This window comes from Equus quagga, chromosome 1 (genome assembly GCF_021613505.1).
Source record: "Equus quagga isolate Etosha38 chromosome 1, UCLA_HA_Equagga_1.0, whole genome shotgun sequence".
NCBI classification, from domain to species: domain Eukaryota; kingdom Metazoa; phylum Chordata; class Mammalia; order Perissodactyla; family Equidae; genus Equus; species Equus quagga.
Window position 1 is genome coordinate 20246001 of NC_060267.1, and position 19139 is coordinate 20265139.

At 50.1% G+C, this 19139-nt stretch overlaps 1 protein-coding gene across 2 annotated transcripts in view; it reads left to right on the top strand.

Annotated features, from left to right (window-relative positions):
• Window positions 1-18889, top strand: part of VDR (vitamin D receptor) — a 53864-nt gene extending 34975 nt beyond the window's left edge. For both annotated transcript variants that reach the window (XM_046669633.1, XM_046669641.1), the window contains 6 exons: window positions 5284-5468; window positions 5687-5807; window positions 7986-8157; window positions 14415-14566; window positions 14777-14893; window positions 16211-18889. In XM_046669633.1, coding sequence (XP_046525589.1) covers window positions 5284-5468; window positions 5687-5807; window positions 7986-8157; window positions 14415-14566; window positions 14777-14893; window positions 16211-16470 — 1007 coding nt within the window. In that variant the 3' untranslated portion in view covers window positions 16471-18889. The remainder of the gene's footprint in view (window positions 1-5283; window positions 5469-5686; window positions 5808-7985; window positions 8158-14414; window positions 14567-14776; window positions 14894-16210) is intronic.
• The last annotated feature ends 250 nt before the right edge of the window (window positions 18890-19139 follow it).

Consider the following 19139-nt stretch of genomic DNA (forward strand, 5'->3'; position numbering starts at 1 on the left):
AGCCACCTCAACCCCAGCCTCATTCCTCCCCCATGGAGCCCTGGGGCCCCCATCCTGCTATACACCCAGTGCATCCCTGTGCCCCCATCCTGCTATACACCCACTGCAGCCTGGTACCCCCATCCTGCTATACACCCAGTGCATCCCTGTGCACCCATCCTGCTATATGCCCAGTGCATCCCAGGACCCCCGTCCTGCCATACGCCCAGTGCAGCCTGGTGCCCCCGTCCTGCTATACGCCCACTGCAGCCTGGTGCCCCCATCCTGCTCTGCACACACTGCATCCCAGTACCCCGGTCCTGCTGTATGCCCAGTGCAGCCTGGTGCACCCATCCTGCTGTATGCCCAGTGCAGTCTGGTGCCCCCGTCCTGCTCTATGCCCAGTGCAGTCCAGTGCCTACCACTCTCGTGATGCCAGTGCAGGGAGCTATAATGAGTTAAGGATGGGCTGATGGAGCTGAGCTCTTGGGATCTGGAGCCCCAGAGCCCCAGTTAAAGTAGAAACCTTGGGCCAGGACTAGGCTCATTCCTTCCACTGACCTGCAGGGCAGGTCCTCCAAGGGGAGCTGTACTTCCCTGCCAAGTTAGCCCAGCTGTGGGACGCCTGTCAGTGCGTCTGGGCCTGGAGCTCCCGGCTCAGAACCCTGGGAGAGCTGCTCATTTGTCACCTGAGCTGGCTGTTGTCCCCAAGGCATAGCCTCCCAGAGACAATTGAGTTTCAACATGGGTAAAACCACAGCACACCCCAGGGCTCCCATGAAGGGAGCTTCCAACCAGGCTCCTTTCTGGCTGGGGAGCCAGGTGCCCTTCCCTAGAAGAGGCTTAAGAAGGGGGAGGGGAGGAGCCTGGGACAAGGGTTTCTTGACTACCTGCTAAGTGCCAGATACAGCATCAGACACAGGCACTTTCTTGTTTAACTCTCACTACAATCCCTAAATATGTAAATACTGCTGTTGTTGGTTTTAATAGATGAGGAGACTCAGAGGAATTAAAATGTCGCACCTCTAAGCTAATAAGAGGATGGTCTGTCTGCTTCCAAAGGCCAGTTGGCTCCATCCACCCCAGTGCAGCCTCAGGCACCTGCAGGGCCAGAACTCCTCTACCATGGGCTTCCAGGCATTGCCCGGGGCCCTCAGGGATGGGCTGAGGGGAGCTTTGTCACTCTGAAGTCTCCCTTTATCTCTCTTCAAGTCCTAGGGGACTTTAAATCCTTGAGCCCAAGAAATTGCATATTTGAGCTCTTGCTTCCTGTAGACTTGTCCTGTGCAGAACCCCAGTTCATGTTAGGTTGTATCATGCTGTTCCAGATGTGCGTCTCTTCTGCCCAGCGTCAGCACAGCACCTGGCAGGTAGCAGGTGCTCAATAACTGTGTGCTGAGTGACCGAACAGTAGCTCCTCATCACGCCTCTCTGTATCTCTGCATCTCCCACGGGTCTAGAGATCAGGAACTTCTCCCAAACCTGGCACTGTCTGGATCATTCACTTGGAGAAACTTGATGCCTGCTTCCCCAACACTGTCCTTAGGCCACCAGGGACAACTGGAAATGTGCTCTCAGATCTTGACTGTCTAACTCAGTTCTAGTCTTCATGGAGCAGGGAACGTCTTGCATGGGAATAAGCCATTTATGTGCTCAGCAGGGAGCTAGAAGGAAGACAGAAGAGCTGCTGGGCAGCCACACAGATTTCACAAAGTCATGGTCACAGCTCATGCTCTTCATTTGTGGGAGAGCCCAGCAAGTGTCCTTTCAGAACCTATAAGCTCTTATTCTAGCTCAATGGCTTTAACTTCAAAACAGGTGTCCTCCTGCATGACAGTCATGGGACTTTTTAATAACAATCCATTGAGGAAATGATAAAAATAATTTCTTATGAAATTAATAACTCCTTTAAAGAAATGATTTATTTCGTAATCACAACAGCATCTGCGTAGGCGAGACTTACGTCTTCTTTAGTCCCCAGACCATGTTGCCTGGTGGGAGGTCCATGGATTGGCAGCCCCTGTTTGAAACTAGCAGATCTCAGGATTTTTTCCTCTAGTGCTGCACACAGGATGGTGGTCGCTGTGGATACAAGCGATGGAGGAGAACAATGTCATCAGGTCAACCTTGAACTTTGTCCTTCTAAAGTAAATCATTTATAAACTTTGCTACTTTATTTATTTTTCCACACTCTCCAGGCGGACTGGAACACATTGTGCGTTCCATGGCTGAGACCAGAGTCCTGCTGAGCAGTCATAGCCAATTATAATCAGAGGCGGTGTGGAGTAGTGGTTATGACCACGGACTCCAGAACCCAGGCCTGAATACCAGCTCCACCCCTGTTAGCTGTATGACTTTGAGCAACATATATAGCCCCTGGGTCTCCCATTTCCTCATCTGCGAAATAGGCATAATAGCACCTGCCTTAAGAGGTTGCTACGAGGACTAAATATATGTGAGTTAATATGAAAGAAACACTTGGAATAGTGCCTGGTACATAAAAAGCTCTCTATATTTTATCCATTCTTATTAACACTATTTTTTATTACATAAAACTTGGTCACCAGGATGTCCAGATCCTGACAGATTAGAAGTAACTCTCGAGGGGGATAAAGGCACACTTCTAGAGGTAGACATCAACAAGAAGAGGCGACATATAGCTTCACAGAGCGGGGAGACCGAAAGCTATGAAAAGTAGCACAGGAACTCAAAATCATAGCAGGCTGAGTCATCTAGTGCGGGGAAACAGCCCTAAACAATTCTGAGGTCATAACCTTGTTCCTGCAAGGTAGAGTAATTGTTCAGAATGATACCTCTGAATCATCAAGAAAAGGTTACATGATGTTACAGGTGTCCCGTTACAAGGTATTCCGTCTTGAAAATATTTAAATCACAATTATTTAAATTAAAAATGTAAGCTTTGTTCAGTCAGCCAGTGGACTGGCCTATGCCGTTCCCGACATTGTAGGGTACATGCAGCATTAGTGTACTGTCCTTTCCTGAGCCAGGACAATGACTAGCACACAGTAGGTACAATCAGTGTTGAGGTATTAGGTATCTGATCTGTCAGACTACTGAGCAAGCACCATGGCCAGGAAGCCCTACTAGGGTAGCTTTTGTCGGGGAACACAGGAATTGTAAGATGTGGCCCTTGCCCTCAAGCAGCCTACAGGATAGCAAAGGAGATCTTGACCTTCTTAGGCTCTCTCTATACAGGCATTTGTTGGAATGTGTACTAACCATCAGTATTACAGAGTGGAAGACAGCTGGGTGCCAATGTGTGTAGGAAAAACTAGACATTCTGCAGAAATAAGAAATGAGAGCTCAGTGCAGATGAGGCAATCATGAAAGGCTTCATGGTGGAAGAGGGCTGTAGGCTGGGCGCTGAAGAGACAATAGAACTTGCACAGCTTTTGGGGAGAAAAGACACAGCTGGACAGGCATGTGGTACAAGCGGCAATGTGGTGACAAGAGTGAGCGTGTCATGTTCACAGGTCAGCAAATTCAACAGGACTAGAGCAGAAGCAGAAGCCGTGTCCGTAGGCACTGGGAAATGAGCTTGGAAATTAGGAAGGAGCAAAATCACGGAGAATCTTGACTTCAGTTTGGACCCAGTAAGCAGGAAGGATCCAGGAAAAGTTTCTGAGCAGGGGAGTGACACTGAGGAATCACAAGGGGTGGCTTAAGCCCGTGGACACCCATGGGGTGACTGGCAGAGCCAGCCCCTCTAGCTCTGGTCTCACCACCTCCTCTGCCCACCCCTCAGGTGAGCAGGAAAGACCAGACACCTAACCTTGGCATCCTCAGGCTAGGGCCTCACACCCTGCCTTGAATGGGGTGCTCCCTGTGCCTTCCCCTCCACCCGACTTGACCTCTTCAGGTCTGAGCAGACACCCTCTGTGGGAGGAGGGTTGGCAGGTCTTTGGGCAGGTGAGTCAGTCCCCTGGGCATGGCCTCTTCCCAGTCCTCCTCCTGGTGTGTCCTACCTCAGCTGTGGAGGGCACGTGCCATCTTTTCCCGCAGGCTTCCCTTTCCTGCTGTGCCCGAGGTTCTGGTGGCCCACTCCAACCCCTGTTAGCCTGTCCCTCACCCCCCACCAACTTCTCTCATCCTCCCTCAACTGAGGAGCCTAGGCCAATGGGTCTGTCTCGAAGTCCGGAACCCACCCACTCTGGTGTTCTTGTTCCTTTGCCTGCTCTTGTGAAACTCCCCAGTTCTGTGGGCAGAGGCCCGGGCAACACCAGCACAGAGCAAGTAGCTACAGGCCGAGGGCCCCAGTGCCCACTCCTGCCGTCAGAGCTCTACAAGCCCCAGCCAGGAGGTTCTGTTTGCCTGGCTGCTGTGCCAGGCATCCCTGCTCCCAGCCCCACCCTCCTGGGCAGCTGCCCCAGCACAGTGAGGCAGGCACCACCTCCAAAGCCCCTTCATGGCCTGAAAGTGGGGTAGGGTCTGACATCCTGACTAGCAGCTGGAGAGAACTTCCCAGATTAGAGCTGGTGGGGTGTTATCTTCAGGGACTTCTAGAGGTCTCAAAAACTTCCTTGGGAAGAAATTTCAAGACTGGACAGGCTGGAGGAGGCAGGAAACCAAAGAAGCAAAGTCTTTCTAAGTTGTTTGGAATAGATCAGATACCCGAGTTCCATGTCTGGAAACTTGGACGTGGGAATGGCCATGTCGAGGGGTCTTCTCCGCATCTCCTAGCTTCCAGCACTGTGGAGGCCACACAGTGCCTCTTTCACCCTCTCTGCACCCTCAAGTCTTCCTCAGGATCACGGACCATGGGGAAGGGGAGAAGAAACTAGAACTAAGGTTTAATGAGCATCTGTCCTACGTTAGGCATGCATTTAGTTCTCAAAACAGTCGATCCTTTGGGGTAGATGTTGTTACTCTGCCACCCCACATACACGCACTTTATGACAGAAGGAACAAAAAAGGGACCTCAGAAGAAATTGTGTGGTCCAAACTTTTCATTTGATAAACAAGAGAGCAAAAGTCCAGAGAGTTCAAACAGTTTGCCCAGAGTCATACAACTTGTTCTCGAGAATCCAGACTCCCTCACGCCCAGACCATCCCACCTCTCAAATCCCCTTTCGTCTCCTTCCTCGTGCACCTGCTTTTTCAACATAGAAAAACCCATTTTCCATCCACTTTGTGGGCTTGGAATCCCCCATGGCAGGAAGGCCCCAGTGAGCGCCCAGTGTGAGGGGAGCAGCCCTCCTGTCTCGTGCCTTTGGTGCCTAGAGGAAGGTTCCTTGGAGGAGCTGCCGGCCCAGCCCGCCTGCCTCCCCCCTTCCTGCCCCACAGTCATCCTGACAGATGAGGAGGTGCAGCGGAAGCGGGAGATGATCTTGAAACGGAAGGAGGAGGAGGCCTTGAAGGACAGTCTGCGGCCCAAGCTGTCCGAGGAGCAGCAGAGCATCATCACTATCCTGCTGGACGCCCACCACAAGACCTATGACCCCACCTACGCTGACTTTGGCCAGTTCCGGGTATGTCCGCCTGCTGGGACGGGGAGAGTGGGGTGGAGGGCGAGGGGCATCCTGGCACAGAACCTGGGGAGGGACGGAGGCTGCTCTGTCCCTCTGGCCTTGGGGAGGCCTCCCCTTCCCATAGGCCTTCCTTGAAGCTGCTCCTATCAGAGATCAGGGACAAGGTTAGAAGGTTGCCTGGAAATGCGAGCTTCTGACACTCCATCTTTCCCTTCCAGCCTCCAGTTCGCAGGGGTGAGGGTGGAGGGAGCTGTTCCTGGGGTCTTTCCTCAAGACACATGCCCAGCGTCTCCGGAGACTCATCTTCATCCTGCTCAGATCCCTGCCTTGTCTCTCCAGGTAAGCAGGACTGCACCCCCAGGGGGCCGAGAGGTGAGGGTGAGGGGTGAGGACCCAGAGCTTCCCACCCCACCTGTCCCTTTTTTTTTTTTCAGGAGAGGTGTAACTAGCCCAAGGGCCCATGCTGGGGAAGCAGCCAAGCTGGGGTGTCTGTAGGGCAGGGTCTGCCCGCAGAGCATCTGCTCTTTCCTCTGAGCCAAGCTTCTGCTCCTGGCTTCCTCCCTGGGGGTGACCTGGTTCCTTTATATGGTATTTTGAGCCTGGACCCTTTGGGGTTTTGTTTTCTGTTTTTGTTTTTGTTTTTCCTCAGTTTTGTGGAGATATAGTTGACATAGAACACTGTATAAGTTTAAGGTGTACAGCATCATGACTTGATATATGTATCTATTGCAAAAAGATCACCGCAGTAGGCTAGTTAACATCCATCACCTCACATAGTCACAAAGATCTTTTCTTCACTAGTGATGAGAGTTTTAAGATCTACCCTCTTAGTAACTTTCAAATATACCAAACAGTATTGCTAACTATGGTCTTCAGAGCCTGGGCCTTGTGGAAGGTGAAATTCAGTCTGGAAGGAGAACATGTGGGTCCCACTGCAGCCCACCTTACTCCTGAGCCATTGGGTACCACTAAGGCCCTGGAGGACCTGTGCCCTCAGCTCATTCTTGCTTTTCTTCTTTTGGTCTTTTCTACCTTCCTCCTCATCTTCCTGTCTCATCCTCCTCTGCCCTCGTCCTTCATCCCTCTACCTCTCACCCAACCCTGCTGCCCCCTGCTTGAGGCCTGCAGGAGGGCAGGGATGGAAAAGCCCCCTCCACTCTGGTAACTGGAACCCTCCAGTATGGTTCTTCCAGACTCACGGATCTGGGCCCGATCCAGAATAGGTGGGAGGGGCCCCTGTGCCAACTGGACAGAGGCAGCAGTGGAGCTGGACACCGTGTCTACCCACCTGAGAGTGACATGAGGGAGGTGGTCAGGGGATTGACTGACCCACTGAGCCTCTTACCTTGGAGAGATCCCTCCCATGTGTTAATTTTCTCTACTCACCTCCCTGCTTTTTCCCTTGATGACATTCGTATCAACGAGGGTCAATCTGAATGTTATACATTGGTCTGTATTTTAGGAGTTTTGATAGCCTCTCAGAGGTTAATTGAGTTGAGGTGCTCACCCCAACTAATGGTATGTTCAGTATAGCAAATATTTTATTTAAAAATTCAAACTGGTTAACATTCTAATTTTTAAAAAATTATTATACAGAAGTAATACATGTTCATTGTAGGCAGTCAGAAAATATAAACTAAATTATATATGTGTGTGTGTGTGTAGATGTATATAATCTTTAATCTTACTATCCAAAGATAATCATTGCTAACACTGTGATGTGTCTCTTTTCCATCTTTTTTTTTAACATATATGTATATTCAGAAATGGAATTGTGCTATACACAGTCTGGTAATTTGCTTTTTTCTCTTAATAAAATGTTGTATCATATTTTCATCTCATTGATCTCATTTCAACTTATCTTATTTCATCTCATCTCATTTTTAAAGGCTGCATGGTATTCTCGGGTATGAATGTACAATAACGTATCTAAATTCCCTATCGTTGGGTATCTAGATTGTTTCCCAGCTTTTCATTAAGATAACAGTATGCTTGTGGCTGAATATTTGCCCTTATTCAGAATTTTTTCCTTATGGTGAATTCATGGAAGTTGGATCACTGGTCAAAGAGTATACCTAAGTGTAGGCTTCTGACCCCGTTGTCAAATGGTGTCAGCATTTAAACATATTTATTTCCAGTTCATAGGTGAAAAGTGTAGATGTTCTACTTTGCAGTTCTTTGATCACTAGTGAGGTTGAACATTGTTTTCCAAAAGTTTATTGGTTCCAAATGCATTTTTGATTTGAGATCATGAAGAACAACACATGGTCTGTGAACTCATGGCTTGAGGAGGTCTCGTTTCTCAGAGTGTCTCTGATCTTTGATTTTCCTGCCACACTCTGCTGAAGGAAGAGCAGGGGCATCCTAGAGGGAAGCCTGGGCTGAGGAGAGGGGGTCACCATGGGATTCCCAGCTGGCCCTGCTGCCAGGATACAGGAGGTCCTCCCAGGACCAAGCAGGAGGAGGCCTGGCTCTATATCCTTAAGTTGTTCCTTCTCTTTCCTCATCTTTCTCCAGATGTGGTGGAACCGACCAGCTTCTCCAACCTAGATCTGAATGAAGAAGACTCAGATGACCCTTCTGTGACCCTGGACCTGTCCCAGCTCTCCATGCTGCCCCACCTGGCTGACCTGGTCAGTTACAGCATCCAAAAGGTGGTCGGCTTTGCCAAGATGATCCCAGGGTTCAGGTAAGAAGCTTCTGGGTTACCTGGGGAACAGAGTCAGAATCCTGGACTGAGCCAGAAGAAGGCTTGGATATCACCAATCCACTGCTTCCCAAAATAGTAAATCTGAAGTAATCTGCTTCCCAAAATAGTAAAACCTCATAAATCAGAGTCTCTGGGCTAGGTCCAGGAATCTATATTTTAGGAAGTGTGGCACATCCAGCATTACTTGGCAGGCCAGCACTGGAGAGCTATCCATCCCCTTTGGATGATGGAACAGAAGCCCAGAGAGGTTCAATGGCTAACACCAGGATTTCTAGCGTTGGAGCCATTGTGTCAGAGCCAGGTCTAGAGCTCTTAGTTCGCTGCTGTGTCCGCTCCAGCTGGCTTGGGTCTAATTTTTGTGTTATCCCTTTAAATTAAACCTACATTAATCCTCCACACCCAATTCTGAAACCAGGGTGAAGGAGAGGAGAAAGGGTTGGGCATGAAGACTTGTGAAATAATTTCAGAATCCTAGAGGGAGACAGACTTATGGCCGTATGTGACCTAAGCATCCTTTACCCAACTTACCCTTCATCCAAGGCCATTTCCTAAACGTACTGAGACCTTTTTGCCCAAATCCATAAGCATAAGGAGTACCACTGCAATGGAGAGCCTCCATTATGGATTCACTTATACAAATTTCATTCATTCATCCAAATGTTTCATTGTTTTGGTAATAGTGGCATGTACAGTACGTACATTTATATAGTCGTGCAGTGTTAAATATTCTTAAAATGATAGAGTGTTGATGCTTTTAGTAGATATGTTGGGAGGTAGTTATATCTATATTTATGTGTATTTTTATCTTCATTCTTTTTAAAAGTTCATTTGGGACGTGCCATAAAATACATATTCTATGTGATTGAGAGATAGCAAGAAAGAAATCAATATCAGGCAATATTATCATCATTTCAAGTAGTGCCAAGAGTGGCAGGTGTAGCAGAATGGGCAGAATGCTTCTTATTTCTGAATGCTTAGATGCAGGCCTGGAATACTGGGAGCCAGAGAATGATTTGACATTGGCCAGCTCTGGATGGAGACTAATATGAGATGCCATTTATTGTTTCATGAATCTCTCTGCTGTTTAGGGAAGCCATCAGTTACTGTCTAAATTACCACATTGCCAGCTAGCTGATAGTAATTCGCAGAGCTAACCCCAGCACTTCCCAGTTTCTTTCTGCCCTAGACAGTTGGCTCTGTGTTATTTTATGCCTCTCACCAACCCAAATACCAAGAATTCTCCAATGCTCTTCCCCTGGAGTTAATGTGGAAATTGTAAAAAAAAGAGAAAAAGGTCAAATGACATCGAGACACTCTTACTGCATTGCACATCTTGGTTGCAGCAAAAGGAGTCAGGGCCAGTCCGGCAGGCAGGCAGGAGCCAGCTAGTGTCACCTGTGAGCCAGCATCGCGCTGAGCCTGGGATTCACCCTCCAGAGCCTTTCCTTGGAATTGACAACGCATTCTGCTTAGCTCAAGTTCCAGCTCCCTCCTCCACTCTTCACATTACTGTTGGCAAACTCCATGTGTTCCAAAGTCTTGTTTTGTGTAAACAGCTAGAGAAAAAGCACTTCAAGGTGCCGGTGGACACACTGCAGCACCTGAGCTGCCATCCTAATTCCAAGGAGCAGACCTCATCTATGCAGGGCTCGTCCTTCCTTGAAGAGTCGGGGGTTGGAGGAGAGGGCCCCTGAAGCCCCGTCCAGATGCTAAGGTTCTAAATGATTCTAAGTGGTGACAAATTGTACACATGGGAAAACTGTTTCCAGAAAGAAAGTTACTCACTTAACCAGATTACCCCAAAGCAGCCCCCTCTACTAAGTAACCTGAGCCCCCGTTTTTCACCCACGCCCTTGGCCCCATCCCTTACCCTCGCCTCATAAACCTTGACACAAATTACCACCTGCCCCTCAATTTCTCTCCCCAGTGACAAGCTGAAGTCTACCCCCTTCCTTCCCTTTCAAGTCTCATTTTCCAGAGTTCCCTAGTCTAGCGTTCCTGTCATGGCCAGAGTGAGGTGTATGGGAGCAGGTACTGGAGCTGCCCAGCTATTAATGCAAAATTGGTTAAATTGATCCTGAACATACTTGGGTTGGCTTCTCTCTCTTCGGCATGACTTGAGAAGTCCCAAAGTGGAATGTTCTCTAATAAAAATGAAGCAGACCTTAGCCAGAGCTCTTGGGGGGGACACTGATGTGGATACTCTCTGACCAGGCAGACATGATGCTCAGACTGGCCTGGGGCCAGAGCCCAGGTTCCAGTGGAACCCAGGCGGGGCCAGCACAACGGCTCTCTGGTTTTGCCAGCTTCTGTACTTAGGGGTTCTGTTTTTCCAAGAAGTGAGAGAACAGTGGCTGTGTCCCTGGTGGCTTTGATCTTGCTGCCTGTAGGCAGGGGTGGAGGGTGTGGGGAAGGCAGGGTGAGACTTCTGTGTGGGTGAGTGTGGAGGGGACAGGATGAGACTCCAGCGTAGGCATGGGACCAAAGTGGGGCGGGACTGGATGGGTTGCACTGGGTGTGAACTTTTGTACCACGGTGTGGCCCCGGCCCTGCTCCCACCTCCCACCTCCCCTCCCTCAGTCTCTCATTTCTGTGCCTCATAAATCTCCCTCCCTCAGCACTGCAAAAGAAGTACATGGAGGAAGTGATGTCAGGAGCAGGATCTAAATGGTCAGGAGCAATCTTGGATCTGAGAACCAAGGACCCCCGGGTTTCACTGCCAAGAGAGGTGTTCCAAGGCAGAGGCCAAATTGGCTGAAGCCCAGCCCAATGGGCTACATGCCTTCAATCTCACTGCCATTTCCATTCCCAGGAGCTCCTTCCTGGGTCTAAGGCCTGGGGTCCCAAGGCTTCCCTTGCCCTCTGCCCTTCCCTCTATAATCACTTGTTCATCCATCCAGCAAACAGCTTTCTTAGATAAACTGTGAGGGATCAAAGTTGACTAGGACGCAGTCCCTGGCCTCCAGGGGTTTAGTGTCTGATGGAAGAGATAGACATATAAACAGTTTCTGTGATGAGATAGAGGCGAAGAGAGACCTGCTAGAGAAACCGTGGGAATGCAGGTCGGGAGGGGTTGGTCTTTGCCTGAGGGGTGGGAAGATGAGACAGCAACACATTTCCAGAGCACATGGCAGGTGCCCAGAAGCAGTCACAGGTGTGAAAACTGATCAGGGTGTGATCACCCAGGTTTATTACCCTGGTTTAGAGAGGAGGCACAGAGCCTGAGCTGGCGCCTATCGCAGCCGCAACGAGCTCTCTTACTGGTTTCTCCTTTATCTCCACCTCTCCCCCCACCCACCACCATCCCCTGTTCTGGCTGTAAGCTGCACTTAGAAAGTCCCTGTATTTCCAGGCTGAGGGTGGTGTTTGAGGTCATTCTAGGTTTGCTTATGGAAGTGGCATGTCTGGATCACAATAGACACAATAGGCAGTGGTCTCCCCCGAAATCTCTCTGGCCGGGCACCCTTGGGTGTTTGTTCTCTTCTGGCCAACCATTTTGAGTGGACCATTGAACAAAGGGTTATGTACATTATTCCTCACAGAATTACTTATAATAGCAAAAATTAGAAGAAACCAAAATGTCCAAAAATAGGTGAATGGGAGCCTGATTAAATAACTTACAGTATGTTAATATCGTGTAACATTATGCAGCCCACTGTGAACTGGGCTAAAGAAATTTTAGTCACGTAGGAAGTGGGACACAGAATTAGTATGAACTCAAGTAGGTTTAAGATAAAGAGAGAGATTTGCATAAAAAAAAGATAGGAAGGAAATACACCAAAATGTTAATTGTGGTTATGAGTAATTTTTATTTGCTTTTATACTTTTTCTATATTTTCCAAAGATTTAATAATAGACATGTTTTACTTGTGTAATGAATTAAAACCCAAAATGAGGGTGGTGTTAGTTTTTATTTTTTAAAATGTGGCTTGAGCATCTAGAGAAAAGTGACAAGGATGGTGAGACATCTAGACACGATGCCATTAGGCTGTCTATCCTGGAAAAGACACAGAAGGGGCATGGTAGCTTTCTTTAAATGGCTGAAGGGTTGTCCCACAGCTAATGGAGAAGTCTGGTTCTGTGTTCCTCGAAAGGACAGAACTTCAAGTAGTAGGTGAGCTTGTCATCGTGTAGGTTCTAGCTCAGTAGAAGAGACTTTTTTTTTTTTTTTTAAAGATTTTATCTTTTCATTTTTCTCCCCAAAGCCCCCCGGTACGTAGTTGTACATTCTTCATTGTGGGTCCTTCTAGTTGTGGCATGCGGGACACTGCCTCAGCGTGGTTTGATGAGCAGTGCCATGTCCGCGCCCAGGATTCGAACCAACGAAACACTGGGCCGCCTGCAGCGGAGCATGCGAACTTAACCACTTGGCCGCGGGGCCAGCCCCAGTAGAAGAGACTTTTGACTTAAGAGCTAACAACCTCATGGCTGTATCCAGAGGCTGTGAGCTCCCTGGCACTGGGAGAATCCTGCATAGGCTGTGTGAGAGTCATCTGTCAGGAATGCTGAAGAAGGAATTGTCCACATAGCCTCTAAGAGAACCCTTCTAACTCTAGTATTTTGTGATTTTTTTTTCAATGGAGACGCTTTGCTGGTCATCCTAATCACTCCAGCCTTTTCTTTCCCCATCATCTATCATGTGTTGACACAGAACTCTCATCAGTTGACATCCACTTCTCTTCTTTTTATGAATCAAAGTGCAGCCACAGAGAGGATGACAGCCTATTTACAGGATATCCAGGTGGAAATATACAGTCAGGGAGAGAAAGGGAAAACCAGCAGCAAGTTGATCTGTGGGGCCTGCTTTTTCCTGTTATTGTTCATGTAAGCCTGGCTCATGACTCAAAATAGTGGAACTAGTCATTGGCCTCTTGACTCATCAGCACATATTTATTGACCCCCATTGTGCTCATGGCTGGATGATCAACGTGTAAGTGACACTAAGGTAATTAAGAGGTGATGCTTGTCCTCAAGTAGCTTACAGTTAAGAGCCAAAGACAAACATATAGAGACCAGAGATGAAGGAGAAAGGGCAAAACAGGAGGCAATGTGCAGCGGGTCGTAAAGAAGTGGCTCTAATTCTGCTGAAGAGAATCAGGGGGTGGGATTGGGGCTCCAAGGGACACCTCACCGGATTCAGGATCAGAAAGATGAGATGGAACAGAAGAAGAAAGGCATTCTTATGCAGCAGTTGCATGCTCAAAGGCATGGCGGTGAGAGAACACACAGCATCTGACTGTGGAGTAGTCCAGTGTTGCCAGAATGAAGGGTTGGTGGCATTTGTGATGGGAAGCGGGCTGGAAAGGCAGGTTGGACCCAAGTTATGGAGTGCGGGCTTGATCCTAGGTGTCTGATAATCAGGAGGATTTCTGAGCAGAGGAGGGATACTTCCCTGTAGCAGCAGTCAGACAATGAATGAGACACCCGAGAGACTTGACTCCAAGATTCTAGAAGGAGACGAGTGAAAAAGGCAATGAAGCTCTGAACCACAGCAGTCCTGGTAGGAGCGGGAATGAAGTCAAGGGATCAGAGATGCCCTGGAGACAGAGTTGGCTGAACTTTTCTATTGGGGAAGGACTGGAGGAAAGGAGGAAGGAGAAGAAAAGAAAGAATGGGAGTTGTTGAAGATGACTCTGGCCATACCTTTTGTAGACCACCATATTCAATCCATAACCTGGGAGCTTCCTCGGGCTCTATCTTCCTGTCCCTAATAGCTCTGGCCACTTAGGCCTGGGAGATCCTGGCAAGTCACTGGATTTTCCTTGTCTTAGGACTTTCTTTCCTTGTCTTTGTCTTCTTTATATTTCCTTGGCACATAATCACAACCTTGGGTTGTTCTCCCTCAAGAAACAATCAGTCTTGGGGCTGACCCGGTGGCATAGTGGTTAAGTTCACATGCTTCACTTCTGCAGCCCCGGGTTTACTGGTTCAGATCCTGGGCGCGGATCTACACACTGCTCATCAAGCCACACTATGGTGGCATCCCACTTACAAAATGGAGGAAGATTGGCAGAGACGTTAGCTCAGTGACAGTTTTCCTCAAGCAAAAAAAAAAAAAAAATGAAAAGAAACAATCAGTCTTATCCTTACCATCCAGGCTGCAGGCTCCTCAGTGGAAGACCCAGGGCACATGCTGGTCACCTGGCAGATGTATACCTGTCAAAGCACTACACTGATTTGCATGACTTGAAGGTCTTAACTGGTAACCTGAATCCTACTCCTGCCCTCCCTGACAGAGACCTCACCTCTGAGGACCAGATCGTGCTGCTGAAGTCAAGCGCCATTGAGGTCATCATGTTGCGCTCCAACCAGTCTTTCACCATGGACGACATGTCTTGGACCTGTGGCAGCCAGGACTACAAGTACAATGCCAGAGATGTGACCCAAGGTGAGCATGGGCTCCACCTCCATCCTTTCTAGCTCCCAGACTCTGGTTCCATCCTTCCTGGGATCATGGGCCCCAGTCAAGGACGTAAGAGGGGGTGAGGCTGCAACAAAGAGAGACAGATGAGGGTCAGGCCCAGTTGGCCTTGGAGTCAGGGTGAGGCAGGGTGCCTCCTCAGTTCTGCCCACAGCATCTGGCCATTCTCTCTTATAGCTGGACACAGCCTGGAGCTGATCGAGCCCCTCATCAAGTTCCAGGTGGGGCTGAAGAAGCTGAACTTGCATGAGGAGGAACATGTCCTCCTCATGGCCATCTGCATTGTCTCCCCAGGTACGTAGCCTAGGAGTAAGGAACTCAGGGATCTGGGACGTGGCGAGTGTGAAGGAGGAAGCTCTGCTGAGGGCCAGCAGCGTGGTCTGGAGGGAGGGATGAGCAAAAGGAGAAACATACAGTAAATACCCACTTCGCTTGGTTTGCACAGCCCATGTGATATGTATAGGGGGAGAGGCCTCTCAGTGCTCTTGGCCTTGCCCTGGAGAGACTGTAGGTGATTCATAGGTGGGATTCTGAGGAACCACACAGAGAGGGTTTCTCAGGCCACAGGCAGGGCTGGAGTTCCCATTACTCAGGCTCTGCTCACATGTGAACTGGACTAAACTTTCCTGAGGTCCCCTGGGGACAAGGTATAAAGCCCTGGGGCCTGATGGATGGTTCTGCCTAGACAATTTACCTGACTGAGTTTGGAAGCAGTGTGCTGTGATGTCTGAACTCTTCTACCTGTTTGGGGTGGGAAGAGAGAGGGAGGCTAAGAAGGACGTTATTGTGGTCCTGGGGGTGTTGTGTTGCTGATAAGGCCCAAAGAGGGCAGCCCTGCCTCAGCTTAGACTGTGTTCAAGAAACAAGCAAGTGGCCATGCTTTCCTGGGCTGGGAACCCAAGGAATGAACATGGGCTTCCCTCCCTTTTCCCTTCCAGCATTGACTTATTCATCCATTCATACACTCAGCAAGGATTTATTGAGCACCTACTGGATACCAGGCACAGTATTAGGCGTAGGAGTTGGGAACACAGACTTCTCTCCCATGAAGTGTAGGAGGAAACAAATGCTATTTAACAACTAATTCCTGATGTGACAAAAGTTTTAAAAGTAAAGAAGCATGTGATACTTCAGCAGGGTATAATAGAAGGAGGGATGCTGATGTAGTCTCTGGCATGGAGGTAGGGTGTTGTCAGGAACGGCCTTTTGAGGAAAGTCCTTTTAGCTGTTACCTGAAGGGTCAGTAAGAGTCAGGCCAAGATAAAAGAGCTAAGTTCCAGGCAAAGGGAACACAAATGAGAAGCATGGAAACTAGAGAGCATGGTACCTCAGGATACTAATGGAAAGATGGAGCATAGAGATGGAGGGAGAAAGGTGAGGTGCAGACAGGGCCAGATGGGCCCACAAAAGGAGCTGGGACTTGATCCTAAATGCAATGGGAAGTGGTTGAGGGGCTTTAGGAAGGACTGTGGTGTTACAGGTCAGCAGCCATATAGGAGGATGCTGAGGTTGGGTGTCTCTGTGTGAGCCAAGGGTGGTGGGGAGATTGAACAGTAAGGGACCCAGCTCAGAGCTCCTGTGCCTCCTCCTCCCACCCCCCTGTGCCCACAGACCGTCCTGGGGTACAGGACCCCGCACTGATCGAGGCCATCCAGGACCGCCTGTCCAACACACTGCAGACCTACATCCGCTGCCGCCACCCACCCCCGGGCAGCCACCAGCTGTATGCCAAGATGATCCAGAAGCTGGCCGACCTGCGCAGCCTCAATGAGGAGCACTCTAAGCAGTACCGCTGCCTCTCCTTCCAGCCTGACAGCAGCATGAAGCTCACGCCCCTCGTGCTCGAGGTGTTTGGCAACGAGATCTCCTGACCAGGGCAGCCTGTGGTGGCACTGGGGTGGGGCTGCTCCCTTGGGGCCATGTGCCAGGGCCTGGGGCTGGGTGCTGCCCAGCAGGTCTTCCCACCCCTCCTGGAGTTCCGTCCCTCCTTTCCTACCTCCCTCCCCCCTCCGGCCCATCCTCTCTCCTGCCCAACGTAACACCAGGTCCCCATTTCCTGCAGGCCACAGGCTACCCCCAGTCCCTTGAGACCTCAGTCATGAGGAGTTACTGTTTATTTGACCAAGAAACTCAAGTAGGGGCAGAGGGCAGAGGCTGAAGGCAGGGTCTCGCCTGAGGATGCCCCCAACACTCCAGAAGTGGCTGCTGGCTGGACCGAGGGAACAGGCAGGCAGAAAAAGCACACCCATTCCTCAGGGACAGAGACACCCATACCTCCCCCTGCTCCAGGCCCACCTGTCCAGAGCCTGGTGGGGATCTCCCCCCAGCCCGGCCCACCCATGATAAACAACTGGCCACAACCCCACTCCACCCTCATCTCATCCTGCTACCACTCTGTGCTGTTCTGTCCCAGGGCAGTGTGCCAAGATGGGGTCTTTTCCCTCTGCCTTCTCATCCCAGGCTTGTCTAGGACAGTCACTGCCAAGAATAACCAGAAACAAGGTGACTAAGGTCACAACTTGCCCCTCATCCACCTCTGCTTGCCAAAAGGCACTTGTATAACCCTTCAGTGTCCACTTCATCCCGTCACCATAATAACATTCTGCCTGCAAGTAGCTATAGCAAGGTGGGCTTTCTCCCCTAGCCTGGGGCCACTGGCCCAGAACCCACCTGCTAAGAGGCCCAAGGAGGGAAGGAAGCAAGACCTAGGCAGTGGGGGACACACACGCCCAGCTTCACAGAAGAGTAGTAGATGGCGGCCATAGCTGTCCCTGTCACCAAGCCCAGGGATCCTCTGCCTGGATCTGAGGGGTTGATTGAGGCGGGAGCTCTCCTTCCAACCACCCACTTGGCAGGACTGTGTTGCCTCCAGGACAGCCAAGGATGATCCAGAGATAGGCCCATTCTCCCAACTACCCCTGAGTCTGGAGAAGCGGTGCCTGCTCTGCTTACCAGCGGGGGCTGCATCTGTTCCACCTGGCAGTATGGGAGGGAGGAGAAGAACTTCCAGACCCAACAGCAAAGTCGTGCTCCCCTTGCCCACCTAGGTGTGGTTCCAAGGCTGCTGGTCCCCCGGCAGAACCAGGAGCTAATGCTCCAGCACCTCAGGTGGGGGTGGAGGGAGGAAGTTGGCCTCTGGGGTCTAGTCGGAGAGAGCATGTGGGGCTGGTTCCTTTCTTAGTCTCACTCTACCACCCCAAAGTCAGCAGGGGCCTGTGGGGCAGGGTAGGGGTGGAGGGTCCATAACTTCAAACTTGACCAGCCCGGGAGGTGGGAACGCTCCTCTCTTTACTCCGGGTGGGGCTCTTTGGTGAGTGAGTTGTAGGTGTGCAGGACCAGCACAGAGGGGCTTCTTCCAGGAGTCATAGAGGGTCCTTCAGATTGTTGCTTGAGTTTGCGGAACACGCCTGCATTTGATGTGTCAACAGGGGGGAGTTAATGTCCATAGGATGTCCCCTCCCCCTGCATCTGCTGTTCCCTGGAAGCCCCGGGAGCAATCTGACCGAGCACGGCAGAGCCCACCTGGCCCACCGTTTCTTCAGGAGGAGAAACGCCTGACGGCCACGGTCCTGAGTGCAGAATACCATCCTTATGGCTGAATCTTACGTTTATTGGATTTGAGTTGTTTTCAGAATCAGACTCCATTTTGTACTACGTTCGAATATAGCGGGTAGTAGGCACCACTGATTAAGAGGTATTTATGGGGGGAAAGCTTACATGGTGAAAATTCTATACATTAATTATTATTGTTGTTGTCATTTTACAAATTAGAGAGAGACCCTTGTTATTTGATTTTAGCTGCAGAACACATTGGTGCAGCTTGCTATTCAGTGGGAGAAAAGACTTGAAAAATCGCTAAACTAGTTCAACTCCCTTGTTAAAGAAAACTGACGCTGAGAGGAGGGCCTGACTCACCCAAGCTCATAGAACTAGTTGGAAGCTTCGCCGGGACTGGACCCAGACTTTGGACTTTGGACTTTGGTCCAGTGCAGGGTTCACTAGAACACACTTGAGCTCAGACCCCATGTCCCTTCCCCTGGGGGCTGACCTGGTCTTTTGGTGGAAGCTCTGGATTTTAAACAGAGCAAGTCTAGATCCGGGACCCCGGCCTCCCTTCCCTGGGTTCTCACCCCGCTGATGCATCAGGAAGAGGAGGAGGACACCTGAGCCTGCATCTCAATGTGAATCAGATCCCCCACCCCCAGTGTGACCCTGGCTGGATGGATGGGGTCTCTGCCTCAGCCCTGTGTGATGCTGTTGCCTTATCAATAAAGTGCATTTGTCTTTGTAGTGTTTCCATTTTCTCAGCTCTCCCTCTAGCCTTGCCTCCTCAGGGGAACCCGACTGGACACACGGAGAGCACCGGTCACTCTGCCCTGGGCCCACAACAACCCAGCCCACTCCCGAAGGAAGTCTAGGAGCTGGGAGGAAAGAGAAGAGGAAAAGGGGGCTTCACGGGGCTGCCCTGGGAGAAAATGTTGTCGTCTGTTCTGCTTTAGAATGAGAGGATGTGAAGGTAGACATTTACAAATCTAAAACT